General features: G+C 39.2%; 1 protein-coding gene across 8 annotated transcripts in view; it reads left to right on the top strand.

Moving 5' to 3' along the window:
- The window catches only part of LOC125768773 (beta-arrestin-1), a 49,998-nt gene that overhangs the window by 20,825 nt on the left and 4,396 nt on the right, over nucleotides 1-24,777 (top strand). For 4 of the 8 annotated variants that reach the window (XM_049436864.1, XM_049436858.1, XM_049436859.1 and 1 more), the window contains exons 2-6: nucleotides 13,297-13,597; nucleotides 13,799-13,890; nucleotides 14,087-14,229; nucleotides 18,329-18,688; nucleotides 18,773-18,930. In XM_049436864.1, the coding sequence (XP_049292821.1) occupies nucleotides 13,503-13,597; nucleotides 13,799-13,890; nucleotides 14,087-14,229; nucleotides 18,329-18,688; nucleotides 18,773-18,930 (848 nt within the window). In that variant the 5' untranslated portion in view covers nucleotides 13,297-13,502. Of the gene's footprint in view, nucleotides 1-10,825; nucleotides 11,650-13,222; nucleotides 13,598-13,798; nucleotides 13,891-14,086; nucleotides 14,230-18,328; nucleotides 18,689-18,772; nucleotides 18,931-21,523; nucleotides 21,665-24,777 lie in introns of all 8 variants that reach the window. The other 4 variants (XM_049436863.1, XM_049436865.1, XM_049436862.1 and 1 more) reach the window with 3 other exon arrangements.

Genomic DNA, 24,777 nt, shown 5'->3' with positions numbered 1-24,777 from the left:
GAAAATCAACTTCCATATTCACAATACAACTCTTATTCTACAGAAGAAAAAGAGCCTTTCTCACTTTCCATTTCCTTATGCGAATATATTAGTTTTAGTTTTAGATCAGTCCCTCGATAATATCCGCAGCACCCCGAAAGGGCCGATAACGGATGGTTCCCTTAATGCAATAATAACGGAGAAAGTCGTCTCGTAGATTAAAAGTCCATTTCCGTTAGGATACGGCTGATACGATTTTCCCATGAGAAGGTCACATTCGTGCATTACCAATAGATTTGCAGATAAAATTAGATTCCAAATCGGATTGGATGTGATCGGTTATTTCGTATAAACCTTTTTTTGGCTGATTTCTTCAATCCATCCGGTTCAATCTACCGACCGTAACAGTTTTTTTTCTATTACAGTGATTTATTAAAATGTAGTTTTGTTTATTACGTTTATCCGACCTTTTGCTGTTTTGCTTGTTTGTGATTTTTCTTGAAAATATGTTCATGTTCAATAGACTTTGCTTATTTGGCATAAAAAGCTTGAGTACACGTGAAATCATTAATAGAAAACAAAACAAAAATAACAAGCTTTTTACACGGTGATGATACATCGTACAGAAGCAATTAATAATAATTACTGCCGCAAGTGTTTATTTCGTTGCGCAATTACACAAACCGGGCATGTTCCATGACATTTTGCACATTGCAAGGAGAGAAATGGAAGGGAATTGATTTCAATTTGTATTGAAACCATTTAATAAAATTCAATGATCGGATGACATTTATGAATGGTTTCATATTTTCATCTTGCTTTTTTTATGCCTCGTTAAGGCTAATATGGGTTGGTTGAAAAGTGGTAACAGTGGTTAAGAGAGTGAAGAAAAAACGGATAACTTAATAGAGACTCGATATAAAAAACTGGATAAACAGTGGATAATATTATGTTTAATTGGAAAATATTTCACTTCACTTGCTATTCAACTGTAAAAATATTTTGATAACAGAAAATAACCTTTTTTAATAGTAACTTATCATTTTTATTTCTTTATTTTTATTTTATAATGTAACCCCGTGCCTACATGCTTAGCAATTGTCGCGTTTGCGAACGCGACAATCGTAGCACAGTTTTCCCAAAAAATTTTGCGACTTTCGGCGCGACTTCAAGGTTGTTTAAGTTTTTTCGTACAAGGTTTGTTTATGTTTTCAATCTGGCCATCTGGGAAATTAATTTCGAATTAAATTAAATTCATTTAAACAAAGAAAATTATAATAAATAGTAAATTTATTGTTTTGATGAAGTTGATGAGAAAGGCAAGTTTTTTAACCTCAGTGACGATGTTTCAAAACAATGGACCATCAAGAAAGCTCGTGACAGGATGCTGCTAACTCCTGTGATACAAATAACGGCTGTTGCTAACAGTACCGCAGATTGGTCCGTTTTGTTTTCTTGTGTGTTGCTGGAAAATCTTGATATAATTTTTTCCGCTAGCCAGAAAGAATTGTAACAAGATAAATAGGTGAACGAAGATGTGTTTGCCCACCGCATCATACACCGGGCAAAATAGAATTGGGATCGGCAGCTTCGAGTAGCATAAACGTAAAAATCTTCGAATACGGGTAAACAAACGTGTATGGGTTTTTTTTCTCATTTCATGACCGTCACCGTACCCTCAATATACAGGTATTCATAACCACGATTCCAACACAGCTTCCAAACTACCATCAATATACAGGTATTCATAACCACGATTCCAACACAGCTTCCAAAAGGGATCGAACACTGTGCTGTGGACTATCTAATATTTTTTAACTCTATTTTTTTTAACTCTAATATTTTTTCTAGTTAATAAATTTCATTAATTATTAATTTATTATTAATTAATTTATATTGTTCAAGCAAGTTCAACATACAAGTAATAAATTCATAAACAATGCAGCCATGCATTTGTCCACGATATGGGATTTTTGTTTTGAATTAACAGCGATTCTTCTGTTTTAAAAATAGTATTGACATTCACAATAATTATATACAAATCCTGCGTACTTTTAAAAAATAAATAGCACTCGATTTGTTAATTTAATTTACAATATTTAATAACACTCAAAATATTTAATTTTTTAATTTGTTTTTAGTTTACCTTGATATTGCCATGTTTACCCTGTTATTACAGAAAACTGTCATGGCGTCAAGTCGCGCTTCGAATCGCGATTTTTCGCTGAAAATACACGTATAGCGACTTTTCACAATTTTTTTTATATGGAGTTTCGCAAAATTTTTCTGATTCGCGTTCGCAAACGCGACAATTGCTAAGCGTTTAGAGCCGGGGTAAGAAAAAACTAAATGAAAAAGAATACATTCTTCTTCTTGGCTTAACGACCTTACAAAAGGTCACGCCGGCCATTTCTCGTTTACTAGACTTATTTTACCACGTAGATGGGTAGTCAGTCCTTGCTACGGGGGGACGGCCCGGATGGGATTTGAACCCGGTCCGATCGTGTGGACTGGCGCCGTTTATCATATGCACCACCGGGCCGCCCCCTACAAGAATACATTACATTTAATATATAAAATCCAAATTAATTAAGAAATTAAAGAATAAGCTATGTGCATAAAATTCACGCCTTGTTTTCCCATTTTACTCAGTTCTATCATTTAGAAGTCATAAATGGACGGTAAATGGATTTTTTTTATTAGAATCTTGCAAAGGATTTAACCACATTATGCATAAATTTAAAGCTGGGTAATGATGTCTATTTGATTATGAAAACGCAAACCTATCCCCCAAGTAGCTTACAGTAATCCTCATAATATTTGTGATTGTTTTAAAGCTGCTCGTTTTTTTTAAATATGGTTCATCCGCGACTCTTTCTCTCTCTCTTTCATCCACTTTGTGATCGTAATGTGACTTCCGAACAAGCAGGAGGAGTGTCTTATTTTGCAAAAGCTCCGATAAGGGAAGCAATTTATGGACTACGGATCTGCCGCATCATGTTCTTTGTAAAACGAGTCAAGGATATGTTGTGGAGTGGTTAGACTGAAAGCTGAAGACACGCTTTACCGGCGCCGAGAAATATATATCCAGTGACCCAGTTCAGTGCTATCATCTGTTGGCTAGGGCAACAACGGAAGCCGCACACCGGAGGTTAAAGGGCATTGCACTGTTATGCGCCTGGGTGATTAATGTTCCGTACACGTCGCGCGACGTCTTGCCGTGAGTGGAAAGTAAATGAGCACCAGGTCTAAGGGGAAAGGGTGTACCGAGTGTCTGCTAAAGGATGTTTTTTGGAATGTTTTTTTCCCCCCCGAATCGTTTGCTACATCGAATCCATGGTGCATTTGGGAACGATGCCAAGTTGGGTTTAAACCAACGTTCCAAAATGAGTTATACCCTTTTTGTGGCGCCCGGTAGTCATTCCTAATATTTTCAATTATTGTCGAATCGCTTTCATTTCCTCTTCACTTTTGTCTAGCGCTGGTATGTATGTGTTCGTGAAATACGGCCAAAAAACTGGTCGGGTTTTTGTATACTTAGTTTACGATGGAAAATGATTTGTTTGATTAATAAAGTTACAACAAATAAATAGTTTGTTTGTAGCCAAGTTACTTAAGTATTAGTTTTTGTTTAGTATGCTGTAACACCACGAGAATGATTTAGCACTGGTCATAATTCTTCCAACATGGCAAATGCTTATGCAATCGTAAATGAACGAATGACGTTGCAAGTTGTATCCATTTCGTCTAATGCGTCATCCTGATCCGCTATAATTATGTGTAAATTGTCTATTTAATAGCAGTTTATGTATTAAATCAGTCAATATAGTTAAGATCAACCTTCTTCTTAAGTAATTTTCATATGTATACACTGGTTGTATATGGATAATTAAATTAAAAGAAAAAAATTCTTTAACAAAAAACATTTACTCAAACAGCATATATAGTCCATAGACTTGCGTAGGGAATCATATATTACGGTCAATCTGTCAAGAAATTGTGGGTATGTTACGCCACGCACGAATCTATTCCTTAAGGAGAATGTAAGACGTGTGGATGATTAAGGAAAGTTACAACAATAAGTTAGCGCTGATAATGTATGGCCCGGTAGTATTCACTAGAGAAATAACAATAATGACGCTTGTTACTGTTCGGAAGGAGATACGAGATACATAACACAATTAATACTTGCGCAATCCTATGTTTAGGAATGTATCAAAATGGAGTTTACCCCAAACAAGACGTAACGCATAGTTTAAGACGAATAAAAGACGAAGACTGTGCGTACAATAGTTATGTACAGTTACTTCCCGACTTACGCGGATAATGGGGACCGGAAAAATCCGCGTATCTTGAATATCCGCGTAACTCGAATACTGCCTGACATATAGTTTATACTTCGTATCCAGGGGTCGAGTTCTTGTGTCCTTGTTATAAAAAATTCAAATATTAAATTCATCCGTTGATTTGGATACAATGAGTATTTTTCAAGCATTATTGCATTAAACGCAATATAACGAGTAATTTTGGTTGATTTATTTATTAACAACATATTTATTTAAGTCTTGTCATGGCAATAGCAGCAAACATTTTTTCACCTTCATGCAGTTTGATTATGCTGAGTTTATCGGCGAATGTAATAGCACGTATCTTTCGTATTTCACTTTTATTACGGATATTTGCCATTTTTTATAATTTGCAGCAGTTTTGTTAAATAAGGATTCAAGGAATAAAATGCGTCCTCTTCATGAATGCTTGTTATGACTTTTGACAATTCCCAGGTGGAGAACTTAATTTGGTATAATAAACCAAATATGCTGTCAAACTTGAAAATCCGCGTATCTCCGAATCCGCGTAAGTCGGATATTGACTGTACAGGAATATAAAAATCTATATGTCAAGCTGTAGAAAGTTAGAATACTCTTTTTTTTCTATTAAACTTCTATTAATATGAGAATTTTTGTTTTCTTCAGAATTTTACTTAGTTCCACCCTACGGTAATAAATAAGTCCCTTTGAGAGGTAAGGGAAAAGTATTAAAAATAATTAATTTCCGTTCGGTGGTATGCACGGGGTAAACAGACCCGAAAACTGGGCAAGAGATTGTTTGCGGTAGTTAAAAAATGACAAAATGATAAGGGTATTTTTTGTGTGTTTGATGGTGGAGCAAAGTTGCTTTCAAAAACCTGTAGCTCATCTTTTTGATCCTATTGAGTAAAGTTTCCCACAAACGACGAACGAAAAGGTTTTCGATGCCATCAGTATGTGTGTGTGTTGGAGTCTCGTTCGTCCCAAAACATTAGGTGCCTTTATGTGTTTTGACACTGGACATGTCATGCGGCTGGTTCAGGCTAGTTGGTCATCTTGTTGACAGTTACGTGCTCCATCTTGGGTTCAATTTCGGCCTTCTCCGGAGACACCCACGGGTCTATTCTGGCTTTTCCAAATATTTCCTCATATCCAATCCATCCTATGCATCCGGAAAATATCCCTCAGGGACAAGAACAACACACTCCACACGGACAAATGGGTCCGGATGTTTCATAATCTTTCTGTGAACTTGATTGCACGGGAGCGTCCCCGGTAATGCTTGTGGAGTCGGGCTGGTTGTTGGTATGCTAAGGTTCTTTGGTACGGAGGGGCGATGGGTTTTGGTTGAGTTGTTTTGCGTACGGATCCGGTCGAAACGTGACCTGGCCTACAAAGGCGTACATGTGTTTGTGATTAAGCTCCGTGCATATGTGTGTTCTGCTGCCAGCTCCACTACTCATCGTCTGGTACAATTTGCTCACTTGGAAAAGGCGCACCCATTTGTAGCGACCGACACGGTCCATCGCCTGATGATCACTTTCGACCGGTCTGCAACTCAGATCGTTTGTAGTCTCGTCGGCGCGTTGCGTGTTGATTCTTGGTCCTGGTAGGGTTACCCTAACTGTGGCCCTGGCCTACGATATCCAGTTACTGGTTCGAGAACATGAGTTTGATAGTGTGATGGTATCGTGTTCAGGTGAGCATCTCGTACCAGCACCACCTGGTGATAGGGTGATTCGTTTTCGGGGGTTTTGTTTTCGGCGCAAAATAACAAAAGATGTGCTGTCTATTTGTACAGTATTGTTTTTTGAGCAGTAGCAGAGTAGCCGTTTGGCGATAAAATTGGTTTGCAATATATGGCCTAAACCTTTATCAACCTTTTGCCAAATATAATGGCGCCTTGAGACGAATGATGGGATGAAAAACAGTACCATGAATAAAATAAATAGAAAGGTTGGATAGTTATTTCTTATCTGTTAACCATCCAGTGCAGGAACTGGAAAGCTATACCATGCATTTTGGAAATAATCAATATTGTAGGAAAAATCTTATATCACGAGAAATCTAATGAAACTTTATAAATAAATTTAAATATTATTACAAATATCCTTTATTAAACAGGGAACTAAACGTTCGAAAGAATGTCGACGCTATTAAGTCGACTAATGTCGAGTATATCAATACGATAATGATTGATGGGATAGACACCTAGCGATTAATACCTGCAAGTTTTGGGAGTTGTTACTTGAGTTAATTTAGATAGGCTATAGATAGGATAGATAGAATAGGATCTAACATGTGGCTTGGGTTGAAATCTATTTAGAAAACTTTATTACCCAAGGACTCTGGATTGACTAACACAGGGGTCGGCAAAGTCCGGCTCGCGGGCCAAATCCGACCCGCTAGACGATTTGATTTGGCCCGCGAGAAAAATGTTGTAGGGCTCAAGAAGAACAAAATATCCAATTATCACGATATCAGATTATTTGTAGTCCTACGAATCCAAATCAACATCAACTATATTGTATCTATCTAAATTTTTTCGAAAAAAAATCATCTAATCGGATAGTAAACCCTGTATCCACATGTTTCAAGATAAATTTCAAGTATTTGGTCCGCAGTTTCAGGTTAATTTTTACTGCGATAAATGTAGATAAAAAGGAGATAAGATGAAAGTACAGTGGGGGTGCATAGTATTTCGAGACACGAGCTTAATTCTTTCTGTAACCGTGCCTCATATCTCAACGCAATTTTCTTGTTGAAAAGCATTGAAATGTCATTAATCTATAAATTAAAAAAGCAATGTTCTTATTTTATGATCTCGTATCTTCGTATTACGCATTTATCAAACGTAGGCGTAATATCGTTAATACTTGAAAGTTAGGACGAGTCGGAAGCTCTCACACGCCTCAAACGAAAATCTCAACTGGAAAGGTTAAAGTTTTTCCTAAAAATCTGTGATACCCTGAATATCCTAGGAATACATCTTTATGGCTCTTTTCCAGCTTATTACTTTAGTAAGTAATATAACAACTTATTAAGATGTATATTCCCTTTACTGCGATATCGAGCATGTTTTTTACAAAGACATCGATCAATACCCTTTCAGAAGAGTATTTAAACGAATAGAGCATATTTAGTTTTTTTTTTGGAGTTTGTCAGTCTGACGATAGAGATGAGTCAGTACCACAATCTCGGTCAAATATGATGTGCTGAGACAAAAAACAGTTCTAACTAAAACTCATTTGTAAAGAACTGCATGTTTCAGACTGATCCAATATTGTTTACCGTCACAGGGAAATTGTACGCTACTGTGTGCAGTTTATCAATCTTCATAAGCAAGTACAATGGATTCATTCATTTCATCCGTTGATCCTTAAAAATGTGCTCGATTTACACCGATATTAAAACGAAGCCACTATGATGTTCTTCATCCGCTCCTTGGGATATTGTCGAGACCAAAACATAAACGTGGTATATATTTTTTTCATTTTATTTTTACAATTTTCCTCGCATTTTACAATGTCGTGCTGTGTGATGCGAGGATATTTTTTCTTCTAGATTACGATTAAAGTGTTTCCTTTCCTCCCAAACAGCAAGGATATACATACATAAACCGCCGACTGTGCTCCTCGGATGTGATTGTCCGCACAAAGATCTTCTTCGCTAAATTTCTTCACTCAAGCGAAGTTCCAGTCGCTAAGAATTGATGCAATGTTTCCAGTTCTTTATCGTCCTTTTGCTTTGTCGTAGTTGAGAATACGCACATACTTAGACGCATCCGTTGTGCAGCCATGTGTGTAGTAGTGTTCTGCGTGCTTTTGTACCATGTAGGATAAAGGTTATTGTACGATCGACGGGGGAAAGATTGTATTAATGATGCTGGTGGACTGGAATGAAATCCATTTCAAACAAAATGGCAAGTGAAACCAGGACAATCGCTTCTCCGTCGTCCGTTGAAAGTGCAAACACCATCAGTAGTGCACAAAACGAAAAGAAAAAAAAAACCCCATCTTCCAACGGGTGGTGTGGAGTGTGAGTTTACTGTATCGGGTAGCGAATTTGTGCGAATAGTGCGATTTAGCTGTGAAAAGCTGTGTGTGTGAAAAGCACACACGCAGAAGAAGATATCTGACTATGTAGGTCAGCACGGGATGGTAGCAAAAAGTAGCTTGGAATGTAGGTGGGATGATATAGAATTGCACGTGATAGCAGCGAATTGCGACACTTTTCGATCGTGTCCGACACACCGACCTCAATTGCTTGGAACCGTAATTCGAGTGAAAACAATTTTCCGGGTACCAACCCGCTTGGTGATTTTGAATGTAGGATACAGTTTTCACATACGCAGAATGATCAAACCGAGAAAACACTGCCATTAGAGAACATCAAATCATCAAGTGTGTTGGAAGGGAACAGTCGAACGCAGCAGCAACAGCAAATTGAACGCTCCTATTGCAGAAGAAGGCCCTTGTCAGTGCACTGTGTTTATCGCTACATGCAAGGGAGCGCCTATTTCGTGTGTCATTTTTTTCTGTTTTCATTGCATTTTTCAATTTGATACTCCGCACGATCGTATCCCGGTAAACCCTTTTATATTTGCACCATGCGAGGGCATAGTAGTAGTAATGTCGAAGCGTCTATCTCTGACCTCTGTTGTGTGTGTGTGTTTGTGTCCACACAGCAGTGTAAAGGGATAAAAAGGACACGTGACATGCGATGGCTTTGGGGATTTCTTTTGCTGCATGCGCCCGACTGGCGCCGCTCCGGAAGTCCGTGCAATGGTCTCTCCTCCTGTTTGGTGTTTTCTTTTTTTTTTTGCTATAAACCACACAGACTTCTCTCTGGTAGGGTTTCTGTTCTGCCCCTGGTACTGATTACGTGAAGGATTATAGTAGAGTGAAAAACCGGTGCACGAATTTATCATCGTTCGAAAGGTTGAAATGGTTTTTGATGTTTGTTGAAGTGTTAGGGACACACGTGGCAGCAATGGGGTATGTAGGGGCGAAAAAACGATGCGAAATACACAACAAATAGTGTCTTGCATAAATTATCGGCTGGTTGAAACCGTTTAATTATTCATGAATGTGCATGCACGTGGAACATTGTTTGTGACATTTATTTTTTGTTTTGTTTACTATAATTTTTGTTGTTTATGTCATATTCCTGGACGGGTGTACATTTCTCATTGTTAAGTGATTTTTTTTACATATTAATAAAAAAATTAAATCATGCTAATAAGGATTGATTGTTTAATTGTTCCATCGTTCAGTTAACTGTGTGGCAGACGACAGAAACGGTACCAAATCTCATCCAAATGATTTTCTCCTATGTAGGAATTTTTATTATCCAGCTATTCGGGTAAATTGCGTCTACAAAAAGAGAAAATTAAATTATTAAAGCACTACTCCTTTTTTGTGCTAGTGTGCTTCACCTTACGAACTCGATTCAATCGACAAAGTTTTCTTCAAGATGCAGAAAATGGAAATGATTCCTCATCCAATTCAATAGGTATATTCCGATCCATTTTGAAAAGTATCATTTGAGCTTGAAAACCTTGTACAGTGAAGCGCCGATTATACGGGTACCTTTTATCCGGCTGTCTCATTATCCGTGCAGCTTCTGAAATGACAGCTTCATATCGAATCCAACCATGTTTTTCTAATGCATGAGATCTGATGTGCGTTTATATTCGTGCGTACAGGAACAGTAGGAACAGGACGTACACACATGTATACACTGTGTAATAAGAGTAATAGATTTCTGGAAAAAATGACTATTGTTGATACCATATTTTCATTGGCTCAGACTTGAGAGAAGGTTCCGGATGTAACTCTACTTCCGTCTTGAAACTTCGGAAATGGAAAGATTGTATAAACTAAGGATCGGAAGAATCCTCAAAAAGTATCACGTTTGGAACATGTAGGCGAGGAAAGCGCCGAGAAGTGGATACTAATAGACTCTAATTATCCTGGATTCGAACTTAAATGCGATACAGGTATTATTATAGAAACACTAGATGCAATACGGACGATGAATCTAATTCAGAATCAGAAGATGAGTGACTGAAAACCCCTTTAGATTTCAACTCTGCAAAATCGTATGTTGATGAGAAGTTAGAATTCATGGATAGCAAGGACAACTACTTAAATGGAGGAAAAATAAGAGCAAATATTAAAATATATTATATAAACACATAACTGTCAACCAAACCTTGTGAACCTTTTATCCGTGTTGTTCGATTATCTCGCCACCATTGAGTCCCAACATGCCCAGATAATCGGCGCTCCACCAATAGATATAATTTACACGATGAAATAACAGAACGGATCACTCTTGATTGTCCTTTTTGAGCATCGGTCCTCTTTAAAATAAAATTCCATTCCTGATGTACATTTTAAAACTAATAAATATTGCTCAGATTACCTACCACAGTATAAACCATCCAGAACATTAATAAAATGTGAAATATATATTTTTAATTTTCCTCAACAAATCCACTAATGCGAGTTATTATTTTCTCTTGTCTTTTTCAGACATTTCCGTCATAAATAAACATCGTCTGGCTGCCGCCACCCATCATCATTCCCGGCAGCTTTATCGAAAGTGTCCACTTGAGCGCGAGAGGCTTCTACCCAAAATCCATCGTCAGCGCTCGCAGTTCGCCGGCTGGCTGTGTTAGCTGCATTGAGAAGAATACCGGCATGTAGCTTCAGGCTCATTAATCACTCGTGGAATTTTGGGGATTCGTACGAAACCCCTTTTAATCAGCAAGATTCAGTTAAGCCTCCTGCTGCCTACCATCAGTGAGGACACTTCACGGCACTGCGTACGCCGTGAGCACACTTTAGTGAACGGCAGCAGCTACCATCCAGCCGACCAACAATGACGTGGTTAACGGTGGAAAATTAATTACTGCTCAAATTTAGTAACGATCGCCAAATCTTCCACCACCAGCCCGAACGATCAAGGGGAAAATTAATTCAATTACACCGTTACGTGATAGTATGGATTGGTAGCCTGGTGAATCTGTACGCCGCTTTGGTTCCAAGAGTGCGCTGTACAGGTTTTGGCATGGTTTAGCTTAGAAACTGTGCTTTCCAGATGAAATGTCATTATCGATAACTCTTCTCAGTTTGGGTATCCATTTTGAAAGAGCGTATCTAAAAGTTTTTCGTGTATTTAGATTTTATTTTCATGTGTAACCATGCACAACAGAATATTTTTATTGATTGATGAAGTTAATACATGTTTGGTGAAAATTGTGATTTTCTTAAATGCGTTGAATTTGTGACGCTATCCGCTAGGGATTCTCCTCATGTTTCCTTCTGCAACGGAAAGCACACACATCGATCGATCGGTAAGGTTACAAGTACGCAACCGAGCATGATAAAACATGTTGCTCTTTTTCCCAGCAATTTTCCGACGAGAAGACCATTCTTCTCGGGGCGAAGGTGTTAAATTCCACCGGCAAGGAATTCGAAAGGCTCTTGTAGTGTATGTTTCGTTTCATCCTGCGTACTTCGTTTCATTTTTCTACTGATGATAGCAAGGAAGAATGATAAAAGCGATCAAATCGAAATACAATTTTTTTTCCAGTGATTTGGTACATTTCATTTCCCTGATTGATGTGGAAATTTGAAGAATTTCGAAGTGCTGGTGTAGGTATGAAATTATTTGGATATTGCAGATTTTTACAACAACCTTTAAGTAGTAGAGTATACATTCTTAACGGTTTGGATATCACGGAGGTTTTGATAACATTTATTGTCCTTGTCAACTTTTTTTTGCTTCTTAAGGACGGTCAGGCTGTATCAAGACTTATTTTACCACGTAACAGGATAGTCAATCCTTGCTACGGGAGAATGGTCCGTATGCGATTTTATACCCAGTCCCGTCGTGTAGACCGGCGCCGTTTATCACATACACCACCAGGCCGCCCCAACTTGTCAAGTTGTTTAAATTATTATACTAAATCCAACTTAAAATGATGAGAAATCTAATCTTCTTGACAAGGAGTTAAGCAATAAGGAGGTTTTGCTTTATTTCACATTTCCTACAAAAATGCTTCGTGTAAATATTCATCGCCAAAGCCGGGCAGTAGGAGTGTGAAAAAGAAAAAAAAATTGTTCAACTTCCTACCGTCCATTCCGTGTGGGTTCGATGGTCGGTAGCTAAACTATGTGGCATACTTTCGATGAATTCATCGTGATGCTGCCATCCTTGCAAACATGATAGCGTACGGAAAGGCGAAAGAAAATCACTCTCCCGTGTAAGCAAAGTATAGGCTCTATTCAACAGCCTTTTTTTGTCTAGTGTTTGCCGTTTGCCTCTTTGTTATTTGTTGCAAATCTTGCAATGGAACCGGGAGCAACACACTTCAACCATTGGCGGCAAAATTTATGGCTGCACGTCATCGCAAGCAGTTATTTCTCACAGTGGAGTGAATTTGTCGGCAAAAATTGTTAGTGTAGCCGCGTTCCGTGTGCATACAGCTTGAGTAATGGTGTTTGAATAGTGTTGAAATCAGCGAAGCGTAAAACAATCATTGTTCGTCTTGGCACGCGACAGCCAATTCAGGGACACAGCATCTTGTTTTGTTGTTTATTGTAGCTTTTGTACATTCGTTGTTTCTATGTGACGTGTTTTTGAAACATGTTAAAATGAACAGAAGAACACATTATCATATTTATTAGGATAAACAGTATCTACTACTTTAACATAAACTTATACTTACCGGAAGTATTTTATTTATAATTAATTATTACGGCTTCGGCCGTATTGTCACTTACCGGAAGTATATATGCTCTAAATCAATCTCTCGCTAAAATACGTCGTATATTTACTTTAATATGTGTATCAGCGATAGTAAATGTAAAACGTGTTGCAACCTCGATCATACGTATAAACAATATTTGCCACTCTCCGTACAGTGTGCGTGCGTCCGGTGTATGTTTACATTGCAATTAACCTGTAGTGTTCATGTGTTTTCATTCGTGATGGTTAGCAAAACATTCGAGCCGCATGGAAAACTAACAAGATTCGGCTTTTAGTTGCCTGACACGTGTGGTGTGAAATAGCGGAAAGTGAAAAGTGTTTCCAACAAAAAAAAAAAAGAAAAGAGAAAGGAAAGCAAAAACGAAAGGATAATTGTCTGTTAAGCTAAGACTCGACCAAGCTACACAGTGGCCTCTAATTAGAAACCGGTTCGAAATGAATACCCATCTACAAGGATCATCACCCAGATCTCCCGCACCGTCACCTGATCCGGACGTTGACGAGGGTAGTTCTAAAAAGCAGGCAACAAGGTAAGTGTGTCTAAAATGACAGGGATTAGTCTAAAAATAAAAAAAGTAATACCTTTAAAGAATTCTTTAAATGTTTGTCTAAAAAAAAACAACATTCTGTTTTGATAAGTTTCATAATGTTATTTCCGTCTAATAATTATTTCGAAAAATGTTTCCTGTTTGCTTAACATTTCCTTTGCGTTTTTCTCTTTTTACTTTTAGAGTATTTAAGAAAAGTTCATCAAATGGCAAAATCACGGTATATTTGGGAAAACGTGACTTCGTCGACCACATTACGCATGTGGATCCGATAGGTAAGCGTTCAAATAAATAAATAAAAAACGGTTCAAACTTGCTCTGGCCCCCGGACGAGCGGGTCCGTGTAATAAGTTCTGCGCAATCAACAAGTCCTCTTACACATTCTTCTCCGTTTTTTTTTCTCCTTCCACTAACGTACGACCACTTGGACCATCTTCATCAAAATCAACAACAAACAACGCCACGGTGTAGATGGTGTCGTGCTGATAGATCCCGATTATGTGAAGGAGAGAAAAGTTTTTGGACACGTACTGGCCGCCTTCCGGTACGGGCGTGAGGATCTGGACGTGCTGGGACTAACCTTCAGAAAGGACCTTTATCTTGCATCGGAACAGGTTGGTATGGGCATGTGCGCCGTTTAATCTCTTGAATAATCGAACGGGAACCGAGTCGATGAAAGCAACCGCACACAAATGTAAAGAAGGCGTACCGAGCGTGGGATTCAGTTCATGAAACAAAGATAGGGTTTGATGCTAGGTCGTGTAGTTAGTGGATTCAGCATCCAAACCCTTCTCACGACCTCGCTGTATGCTAAAACGAATGTGAATCTGTAGGTCAATGTTCTGTCGAAGAGAAAGAAGAAAAAAGTGTGCATGGAATTGGACCGGAATGCGTTAACATTTTTATTAAGCTCGTTAACTTACGTCGCAAACGCTCAAACGGAGGTACGGTGACTTAGCATATTTTGTAAAAATCATTCCAACGACAAAACGCACCGGAGTGTGTCGGATTGCGTCGATGTTTTGCACTTACAAAAAGTAAACATGTGTATCTTTTAATTCCCCCAGGGGCGGGCAAGCAAAAGCGCTGCTACACAACAAACTCTTCCTTAGAACACGGTGTGATGGTACAGCGAGACCATCTGATTCGACACAAACAAGTTTAAAATCCATGAAATAAATCTTCCTCATTCGCTGGTACCGTCGTGTCATTGCCGACTAGCGGCACCATGCGTCTCCATCACGTACGAACAAACATACATACCCAGGGCAACAGAAGGTAGAGTTTACGGTCGGCGCCAGGCTTGAGTACGTGAAAGTAATGTGTGGTTCTTTGTTTTTGTCCTTCCGCAAAAGGAGCACTGGGGTTGAAGCACGTTCGGTGTACATCAACACAAATGATGTAATTTTGATTTACGATGTAGCTTTACCCACCATTTCTGTTGGGTAAGGAAAACACTTACTTAGTGAAGCACAAAATGTAAAGTTTTGTGTGCTGATTAATTTGATGGTAGTCTGGAGATTTTTTTTCTCTCTCTCGCCACAGAATGCTTTACTAGTGAAATGTCTTGTTTTCACATACGGATGATCATATAGCAGTGCGCGTGGTGGGAAATAGTTGTAAAATATAGTGCTAATCCCAATTGCCATTTTTATTTAGTTTCATTTTTATCAAATTATATTTACAATGTACCGTCGGTATGATGACTAGCAACACGTACCTATTGTCACAGAACGGCACCGGAATGTGTATCTACATTACGCTGAGTGAAGAAAATCGCACCCCGGACTGGCGCAGCAAACGTTAGCAAAAACGGAAAAATGCCACATGAAAGTAATCAAAATTTATGGTTTCTTTAGCAAAATGGAACGAAAGCATTAGTGTGCAAGTGTGTACAAACTGGGTGCGCCTGTTTTGTACCGTTGTACACTGCCGCTTTGTGCTGTACGAGATGAACGCATGAACACTCGGCATTTGGTGAGTGTGATACAAACACATTCCGCGATATTCTTAATGGATGTTGATCCACCAAACGTTGCCGGGGGTGTTTTGTGTGGTTTTAAGCATGCCAAGCGATGCAAACAAATTTACCGGAGCACTTGCGGTTGCACGCATCCGTCATGGGGATAAATTCGTACGGTCTACCGCTAACGGCCAAAAATTGTGCATATGAGTAGACGAGACCGGTAAAATGATGAGTGACTGTTTTGTTGTTCATGTTGCTTGAGAGAAAAAAAAACTTCACACCACTAACTCACTGTTCGTTCTCACTGTTTTTATTGACCTGATTTGGTACGGTACGACTTCCATATTTCATGGAAGATTTAGTCTGTACCGCACTAACGATGCTAAACAGAAGAATGTTGGTTTTTGGTACTAGCTATCTATTGTGTATGAAAAATCGTCGATTCAGAATGATAAATCAGATAGTTTTATGTACATCACATAAGCCGTACCGCTGGTTATGTACAATCAATGATAAATGCAACAGTCAGAGACAGAGTTAAGCTTGAAATCGTTCGTTCTTGGTACGCTTCAGAAGAACAGCAAAAAAAAAAGTTTAATAAAAATATATCCTTAATTTTATATCGCATAATCGTATCATTTTCCCTTTCACTATTCAATTTTACTTTAGTCTCCTTGTTTTTTTTTTCATTTAAACTCAACACAAATTAATAGTGTTTAATTTTAATTTGTATTCCATTATTTGAATTACATTTCTTAAAATTTCGAATTCCTAAACACCAACGAAACAAACGAAATGAAACAAACCACTGAATATCTAATATCGTCATATGCCTAGGCATTATCGTTCCAAGCGCTATTAATATTAAGCTCATTCCCACTAGCATTACGTTCAACGATTGTCATTTATTCTTTCACTAAGAATTGCAAGCAGCAAGATAGTGGCCTCCAACAATGCGGTGACAATTTCTACCAAGAAACTAACCAACACAGTCCAAAACAATCGGCAATCGCGGAAAGTATATTCAATTACCCCCGCAAATAGATTAGCAGAAAAATTGCCCTATCGCGCTCGATGGTTTAATTACGCAATTCGCTCGGGCATTGTTTTGATTGTAATGTAATTTCGCCACCACAGAAGGTGCTACGCATAATCTACCGCAGGACCTATCAGTGGATAAAACAAACCGGTAGCAAAATGATAATTATTCTGCGAAAATAAGGTAAATTAAAGCTCACCAACACTGACTGCGTGGTTTGCAGCAGCGAAATGCGACGCAGACGGTACAAGGACGAAGATAGCGTGCAAATATAAACTGATTTAGTTAGATACACCTTGCAGAACCCGGTACGAGCATTGTGTTATGGCACGTGGGCCCAAGAAGCATCACCGCTTCTCCTTAACTGTCGCAGTTATGCACAATGAAATGACCAATAATGACGTGTTCTCGCACAGGGATCTTGTTTCACTGGCGCTATTATGATCCTTTGTGCCATTCCATTTATTACTGGCACTGGGTTGAACAAAACAGTACGGACGCCGTTGAGTAGATTGACCTTCTTTTGCTGTGTGCGTAGTACGCGGGTTATCATTTGAAGGTTGGGAAAAAAATATTATTTTAATGGGATCCCATTTTGGAGGTGATTTGATTCGTGTTCCTGTTTTACGACATTGGCTCGGCAATGATACCCCGAATACGCATGGTTTAGCATTGCTTAAGTTAGGCTTTTATGAAGCACCGGTAGTCGTTAGTTCTGAGTCTACCCTGTTAATAGCTAGGTTGTGGAAATGGTATTTCATTCGCTTGAAAGGGTTTTCTTCCGTTTAAAGTAATGGTTTCCATTATAGGTCAAACAAAACGCCAATGATCCTAATTGTTTGATTCACATTCATTTTAAAATGTTTTTAACATACGTTTTTTCCAAAAACCCCTTAACATGCTGTGTATTAAAATGCGCTGAATATTTCCAATTAATTAATGTCTTGAGATGAACAGACTCTGTATCCATTAATTGCTTCAGGGCGGGCAAAGAAATATACTGCTGCCCAACAAACTCTTCCTTAAACCACAGTGAGTGAGTGAGTGAGCGAGCGAGCGAGCGAGCGAGTGAGTGAGTGAGTGAGTGAGTGAGTGAGTTAGTTGCATTTAAGAGTGAATTCCTTAACTAGCTGAAACTCATAAAAATTAACTCTTTGCGGCGACCATCAACTCACTCAGGAGATTTTAAATTCATTCATCCGTTCGTGATTCAAATAGCTATGTGTGAGATAAATCCCAAATGAGTTATAACAACTCTTTGTGGTTAATTCGAATTAAATCACTCAGTATAGTTATACCTACTAGTATAATTTAACTTACTGTCTACAAGAGCGATTATTCAGCTAATAGTCGTCCAACGAAGGCAGGAACATCGCCTTTAGGAAGCTTTTGTAGTTTAGCTGAACACAAAGGATGGTTAAATTAAGTATCCATTGTGTGTGTTAACGTTCTTTTCACAATTTACTAACAGGCTTCATAGTTGTTTGCAATCTGCAACGATGTTGCGGTGATGCGACCTTGCCGTCGGGCTAACAGCGGCATGCCATGTTTTCGTCGGGAGACGTAATTGAAAATAAATTATTTCATTCCTCTTTCGCGTTTTCTTTTGTCCCGAGGTATCTGCCGTACACACTTTGCTGGATTTTCTCGTGCCACTGATGATGTTACTGTATATTTTTTATTTTACTTTTTTGTGTGTGTGTGCCAGATTTATCCACCGCTGGAAACGGATCGACCGCTAACCCGCCTGCAGGAGCGCCTGATACGGAAGCTGGGCGCGAACGCCTATCCCTTCTACTTCGAGGTGCCGCCACACTGTCCGGCATCGGTGTCGCTGCAGCCGGCACCGGGCGATACCGGCAAACCGTGCGGCGTAGACTACGAGCTCAAGGCCTTCGTCGGCGAGTCGCAGGAGGACAAACCGCACAAACGGAACTCGGTACGGTTAGCGATAAGGAAAATCATGTACGCACCTTCAAAGCTTGGTGAACAGCCGTCGATCGAGGTTAGCAAAGAGTACATACTGAAACCAAATAAAATTCACCTAGAGGCAAGTCTGGATAAGGAGGTAAGCACACTCATCCCATGTTTTTGAAGCCGATTCTCATTTGTTATACTAACTTTCGATTTATTTTTTTACTATTCATTTCAGCTTTACCACCACGGCGAAAGCTTGTCGGTGAATGTACATATAGCGAATAATTCAAGTAAAACAGTTAAAAAAATCAAAGTGTCGGTTCGGCAGTTTGCGGACATCTGTCTCTTCTCGACGGCACAGTACAAGTGCACGGTAGCGGAGGTGGAATCCGAGTAAGTAATCCGTTGCACCGATCTGTGATTGCTCGTGCAAAAATCTGTACAAATCAATCGACCGACCCGGTGTTTTACCATCCTGTTGCAATCGTCGTTCGTATCCGTAACGCTGGATTCAACAACAACAAAAATCTCAAATGAAAGGAATGGTGTGGTTTGCAGTTTGGTGTTCCATGGTTGATTTCCACCGAATGACTTACCATTGACCGCATTTACAAAACCGGCAGTGCAACAGCTACTCCTAAAGAACTGAGTTTTCATGTTTATTTTTTTCTTTTGCCCATCTTGTCATTGGACAAAATGAGACCGAATAGTAATCATGTGTGTGTGGGAGTGTGGGAATCGTTTTCTGTTGGGGATCGGGACCAGTTGGTTGAGAAAACTTTCAATCCCGTTTTCCGTTGCCGTTATGACGTTGCTTAAACATCCAGAACGCAGAAGAGCACTCAGGTTTAATTGAAGGATTGAATACGTACAGCAGACTGTATGTGTGTGTGTGTATGTGAGTGGGAAGGATTTTTTTCTTGCTCCCTAAAAATCTTCTTCGTATGCAACGGAAATGGCAAATGGAAGGGTGCTGGTCCTCGTCGATGTAGCATAAAAGCGTAGCTACAGTTGCGTCTGAAGGGACCCATAAAGGCTCGCCTACCGGAAGCTGAGTCGTTGGCTGCGTGCAGAACAGATTACGGTTGCTCTCAAGACTGTGAAGGACCTAATGCACGGATGTCGTCATGAAGCGTGTAACGTGAGAGCACGGGTAGTGTAAAAGTGACTTAACGTGCGAATCTGCTGTACCCGTGCTTCAAGCGTTTTCGTTTTTGCTTCGGAATGGTTTATGTGTGCTTCCTGGTGACGTGACGCGCTGTGTCATGTGACGGTAGAGCAATCTTGGCGTTTTTTTTACCCTCCCTACTCCAGGCTAACGATGCGTTGACGTTGCATGAGCATTGCATGGTGCTTTTTGCATCATGATGTTGTATGTAACGTTATTGCCCGAAACCATGCTAGGTCCAGTGCACTCTTAAACACAACGCGATAATAAGCGGAATGTTGCAGGAAATAGTTTATTTTTTACGATTGCATGCAGATTCTTCTGAGATTGCACGATTTTAGGGTCAACGTAAAATCCTATCAAACCCCCCGCGGTGCGAACATTCAGAAAAGATATAAAAAAGACACGTAAAAGAAGTGATTTAGAATGCACTTCTATTTTAATAACAGCTGTGAAAAGTATAATTTCTTATCACACGAATTTCACGATGCAAAGCTAGAGTGAACAAAATGTCAATTCATCAACTTTCATGTCGCTTTTGTTTTGAAAAATACAGCTAATATTTTTAATGAGTTTTGCTAGATTCAAATGGATTGCAATTATTTTAGCGCGCTTGTTCTTTTTGCTTTTTTTTAAAGTTATTGCGTTGAAAGTTATTGATTTGGGTTCGGTTTAGCGTGATTTTCAAGTTGATGATGTTTCCTTCGCGGAAGAATCCATACTAAAAGTTACTCCAAATGTTACTACACTAATTGAAATCAAATCGCTGAGTAATGGAAGTGTTTACCTGCATTCCAAGAAAAGTTAAATCATCTACTTTTATGTTGAGTCTTCTAAACAAATTTGTTCAAATTGTGAAATCTTGAACAAAATGAATGAATGCAAAGTTTTGAAATGGAAGGGTACGAGTTACTAAGAAGCTTAAATGCTTTTATTTATTGATGGGACATCGTTTCGGGAACGTCAGGTACTATGTATACACATCAAGCGTCGTGCCCTGTCTATTAAATACGCTATTAACATCGCACTTTACTGCTAGCAAACGTTCAAGCGGGTGTGCTAGGGACCGAAAACAATTCTCAATTAAATTTTTCAATTAAACCTTTCCGTTGCGAAACGAACTGCGGCAGGATATTGCGCTTGACCTGAGAATTCAGATCGTTGTCTCTAGCGTTGTGGAAAATCGATAACCGTACCGAAACCGTAGAAGAAGCAGCCATTTATTCTGCACCCGGTTTGTTGGGGGCTTGGTCATCGGTTGGGTTTGCTGGAAAAACTCTGGTAGTTCGAGCGCTTTTTTTTCGGTCGCACTGACGAAGGTGCTCACAGGTTCGGAAAGAGAACCACATGAACAATGTCGGGGTCAACGTAAACTTTATCGAAAATCGTTTCCATTCCGCATTTGGAGGTCATACATACACACACCCACACGCACAGAATCGCAATCTAGTGCGAGGAAAAATGGTTTCTTCATATCGGGCGTTATTGTACTGCTTCAGCAATCATATCGCAAAATGAAAGCGCGCCCGCCAGTTTCGAAGAAAGTTCACACAATGGTACATGGTACACATCGTCATCGATTAGAATGTTATCGAGCGAAAGCAAATAAGCCACTGGTAAAAGGTCACGAAAAGCATTCAAGAGTGTTGTTTTTAAGGTTAAGAAAGGCACATTTTCTCTGTTCATCGTGGTATTTTCAAACCCTCCTCAATACAGGTTTCTAACGTTTACAGGTTTTAAACGTCTGGCCGTTTCATATCTGGTTTGGCTAAACATCGCACAGCCTATCTAATCTGTCTATCGTTCAATTCACCACAGAGAATACTCCGTCGGTCCCGGCTTTACCCTATCCAAAGTGTTCACCATTAAACCGCTGCTTAAGCACAACAAACACAAACGCGGCCTTGCCCTGGATGGCCAGCTGAAGCACGAGGACACAAATCTAGCGTCCAGCACGATGTAAGCGAAATGGCGCCATATTTGTACACTGGTGAAAGGGGAGTGGTTATGGTAGCGGTGGTCAAGAAAAGTGAACATTTAATCGAAACTGAAAGTGTACTCTTAAATGGATAGAACAACCCGGCCCAGTCCCTCTTCATTGCGTGTCCCCAGCAAATGGAAATTCTTTGTTGCTTCACTTCACATTAGAGCTATTGTAGTAACACACACACACCTACACAACAATTCCTTCCAGCTTAATCTACATAACACTCCATCAAGACCTCCTGAAATAGGATTTCCTTCCATTGGTTAAGGTGATAGGATATATGCTCTGGATGTCGATTTTTTTTCTTTCTTCCAATCTTAGTTCTAACTATATTTATGTTATGTTCCTTATAATCATATTTCGCAACTTACCTGAATATATTACAACATCATTTGTCGATTATGGTAACATTTATTAAAAATCATTTGCTTGAATTGATGTTCATGATTCTGTTTAAATGTTAAAAGGATGTTTATGTGCAAATTTCAAAAATGCATTATTAAATTCTTTCCACGCTTAGTGGTAAAAGTGAAGGTTATTTTTTACTCTTTTCTCGACCATTTCGTCTGAAGTTTTCTCAACTGACAGATTTCACTTCTATCTCTATTTACTATCAAGAAATTTATAATTTATAATCGAGAAATAATTTTATTTTTTTTATTGAAAACCAAAAGTCAGCTAGTAGGGATTTTTCTCGTTTCCTTAAAATTTAATTACTCTATTCCGATATTAATAGAAAATATAGCTGGTGTGTTTTCTTTCACGTGTGATGGTTGTATTATGCAAACGGTATTAATTTGGTGATGGCATTGTGATAATTATGATCAACCTAGCGGTCACCGGTATAAGTAAATTTTAAAACAAACAGGAACCTCTAAAGTTTTTGCAGTTAATTTATATTTTATGTCAAATAAATTATCTAGCAGTTTTTGCAGTGATTTTGAGTTCGGATGAGAAAATAGAAACAATTTCTGGACTATTTTCAAGTAGAAGTGGAATACGTACGGAATATTTTTCCATTTTCAAAGCTTGCTCAAAGCTTTCTCAACTCACATTTAAAATGTATTATTAAAGTGTATTATTGTTAAAATTGAAATACATTGTACATACGTACGTACATACGTGTATAAAATATGAATAATATGGTTTATTCAATAACATTGGTTTATCACATAGTTTTAAACCAAACCGTGTACCGTATCGTACATGTCACGTCATCATTTGTATATCTATTTGCCAAACAAAAGTAAAATATCTATGCTCTTATTAACAATCAACTTGCGAGCATGTGTCCGGGTGCGTGTGTGTCTAAGAGATCGGTCAGGTGCGACACAGCTACTAAGCATACGCTGAAAATGTCATCCTCGAAACTAAACCAAAACCAACTCTGAGTGGGTAGCGGTTTATGAACTTTTCAGCATTCTCTTGATTGCAGAACCCCTGACAATGATGGTGTGGTCGGGTTGTGCTTCAGAATGTGGCATGTTTCAAATATTTGTGGAACATCAGCGGAAATGGCTTTAGCTGTGGCGACTCTCTCCAAATATGTAAGCCAATATCCCGCCTCCGATCCCGGTGATGGCATCGCTCTGTGTATGTGTTTGAGTAGTTTTCAAAATAAACTCTTGGCCCAACATACTGCTGATAAGTAACGTCACATTCATAGCGGATCGGAGCAACCATAATCGGATTGAATGGCAGTTGAATGATCGTGTGGCGTGTCCTAAAGATATATCTGCTAGTTTAGTGTGACGGGATAGTATTCCACCGCTGCATCATTCATCGACACACACGTGCCACGGAAGCTAATGCGTGTTGGCTTTCGGGAGAAAACTTAACCCAAGAGAAAGCATGAACAACACAGATGTTAGCGAACGAATGAGCTCTTCTCCAACGCACATACACAAAAACCCAACCTAATGCTGACCTGTGGAAAGCAAATCAAGTACAACGTAGACAATGTTTGGCCCCATGAAAATCGACCTGAAACTAGGCATATAAGCACACACCACCCTTGAGTGAGTCGGGTTCTGCACTGAGCTGAGAAACAGGAGACGTTAACGTGCGTGCCGCAAGTGATTAGCTTTCGTTTCCGACGAGCCGTCCTGTGCTTTTAACCAGCTCAACCAACCAACTACCCATACCCGACCTACGATACCCTCGATGGATGGATCGGTCACGGCAGGAAATCGATGAAAATCGGACCACCATCACATTCCACCATCAAGTTGCGCGTGCGGGAAACGAATTCATTTCGCACCGTACGTTTTGGCTGTGCGGTTTTGTCGCCCCCAGCCGCTGACGACGTTATGGATGGAGAGCGATAATACTTGGCGCTATATGTTGGTAATGTGAAGTGAAGTTGGTTTTCATTACGATTCCGCTTGCTTGCCCTGGTTGGGAGCGTTCGGCGCGATAGACACACGCTTCATATTATGCGTGCGGCACCAGGCGTCTCCATGTCATAAATATGTTTTATTTTGTTTATTTCTGCACAGACATTATCCTTCGAATTGTTTGTGAAAGTATAGGGAAAAACACAATTCAGCCCATATTTAAACAATGGCAATGTAAATGAAGAAAACTTACTTATTTTTCTTACTGCTGAAGCACAGTAGATCCGCAGCTTTTCTTTATTGTGTTTTACTCTACATCCGATGCTTTAATTGAAATCGAATCAATTTGCATTTTTAATGCATTAATATATGGTCGATAGAGGTTTTTGTCGTTCAATTTTACAGTCTACGTTTTGCTGTGCACAATTAAATCGATATGCCATCCGGAAATTCCCGGTACAAATTGATTAATGTCAAGCGATACCGAATAGATTGCAACGAGCGTCTGTGTATGCAAATTGTTCGATGAAATACAGCAGCAAATCGGATGGTGTACACCCGGCCATTAGATAGAAACCAGTTTCTGTATCGAATCAATTCCACGAAAAAAAAATCAACATAAAACGTTTGAAAACTAATTGTACCTTATATTGCCCCTTCTCTCTTTTCCGCTCTCGTTCTCTCTCTCTCTCTTTATCTGTTTATTTTTCTTTTCATGTTGCGAACGAAATGTGATGCTCTTACGCGCT

Source organism: Anopheles funestus, chromosome 3RL (assembly GCF_943734845.2).
Source record: "Anopheles funestus chromosome 3RL, idAnoFuneDA-416_04, whole genome shotgun sequence".
NCBI classification, from domain to species: domain Eukaryota; kingdom Metazoa; phylum Arthropoda; class Insecta; order Diptera; family Culicidae; genus Anopheles; species Anopheles funestus.
The sequence above is the reverse complement of the archived record's forward strand: the minus strand, read 5'-3'. Positions and strand labels throughout refer to the sequence as shown.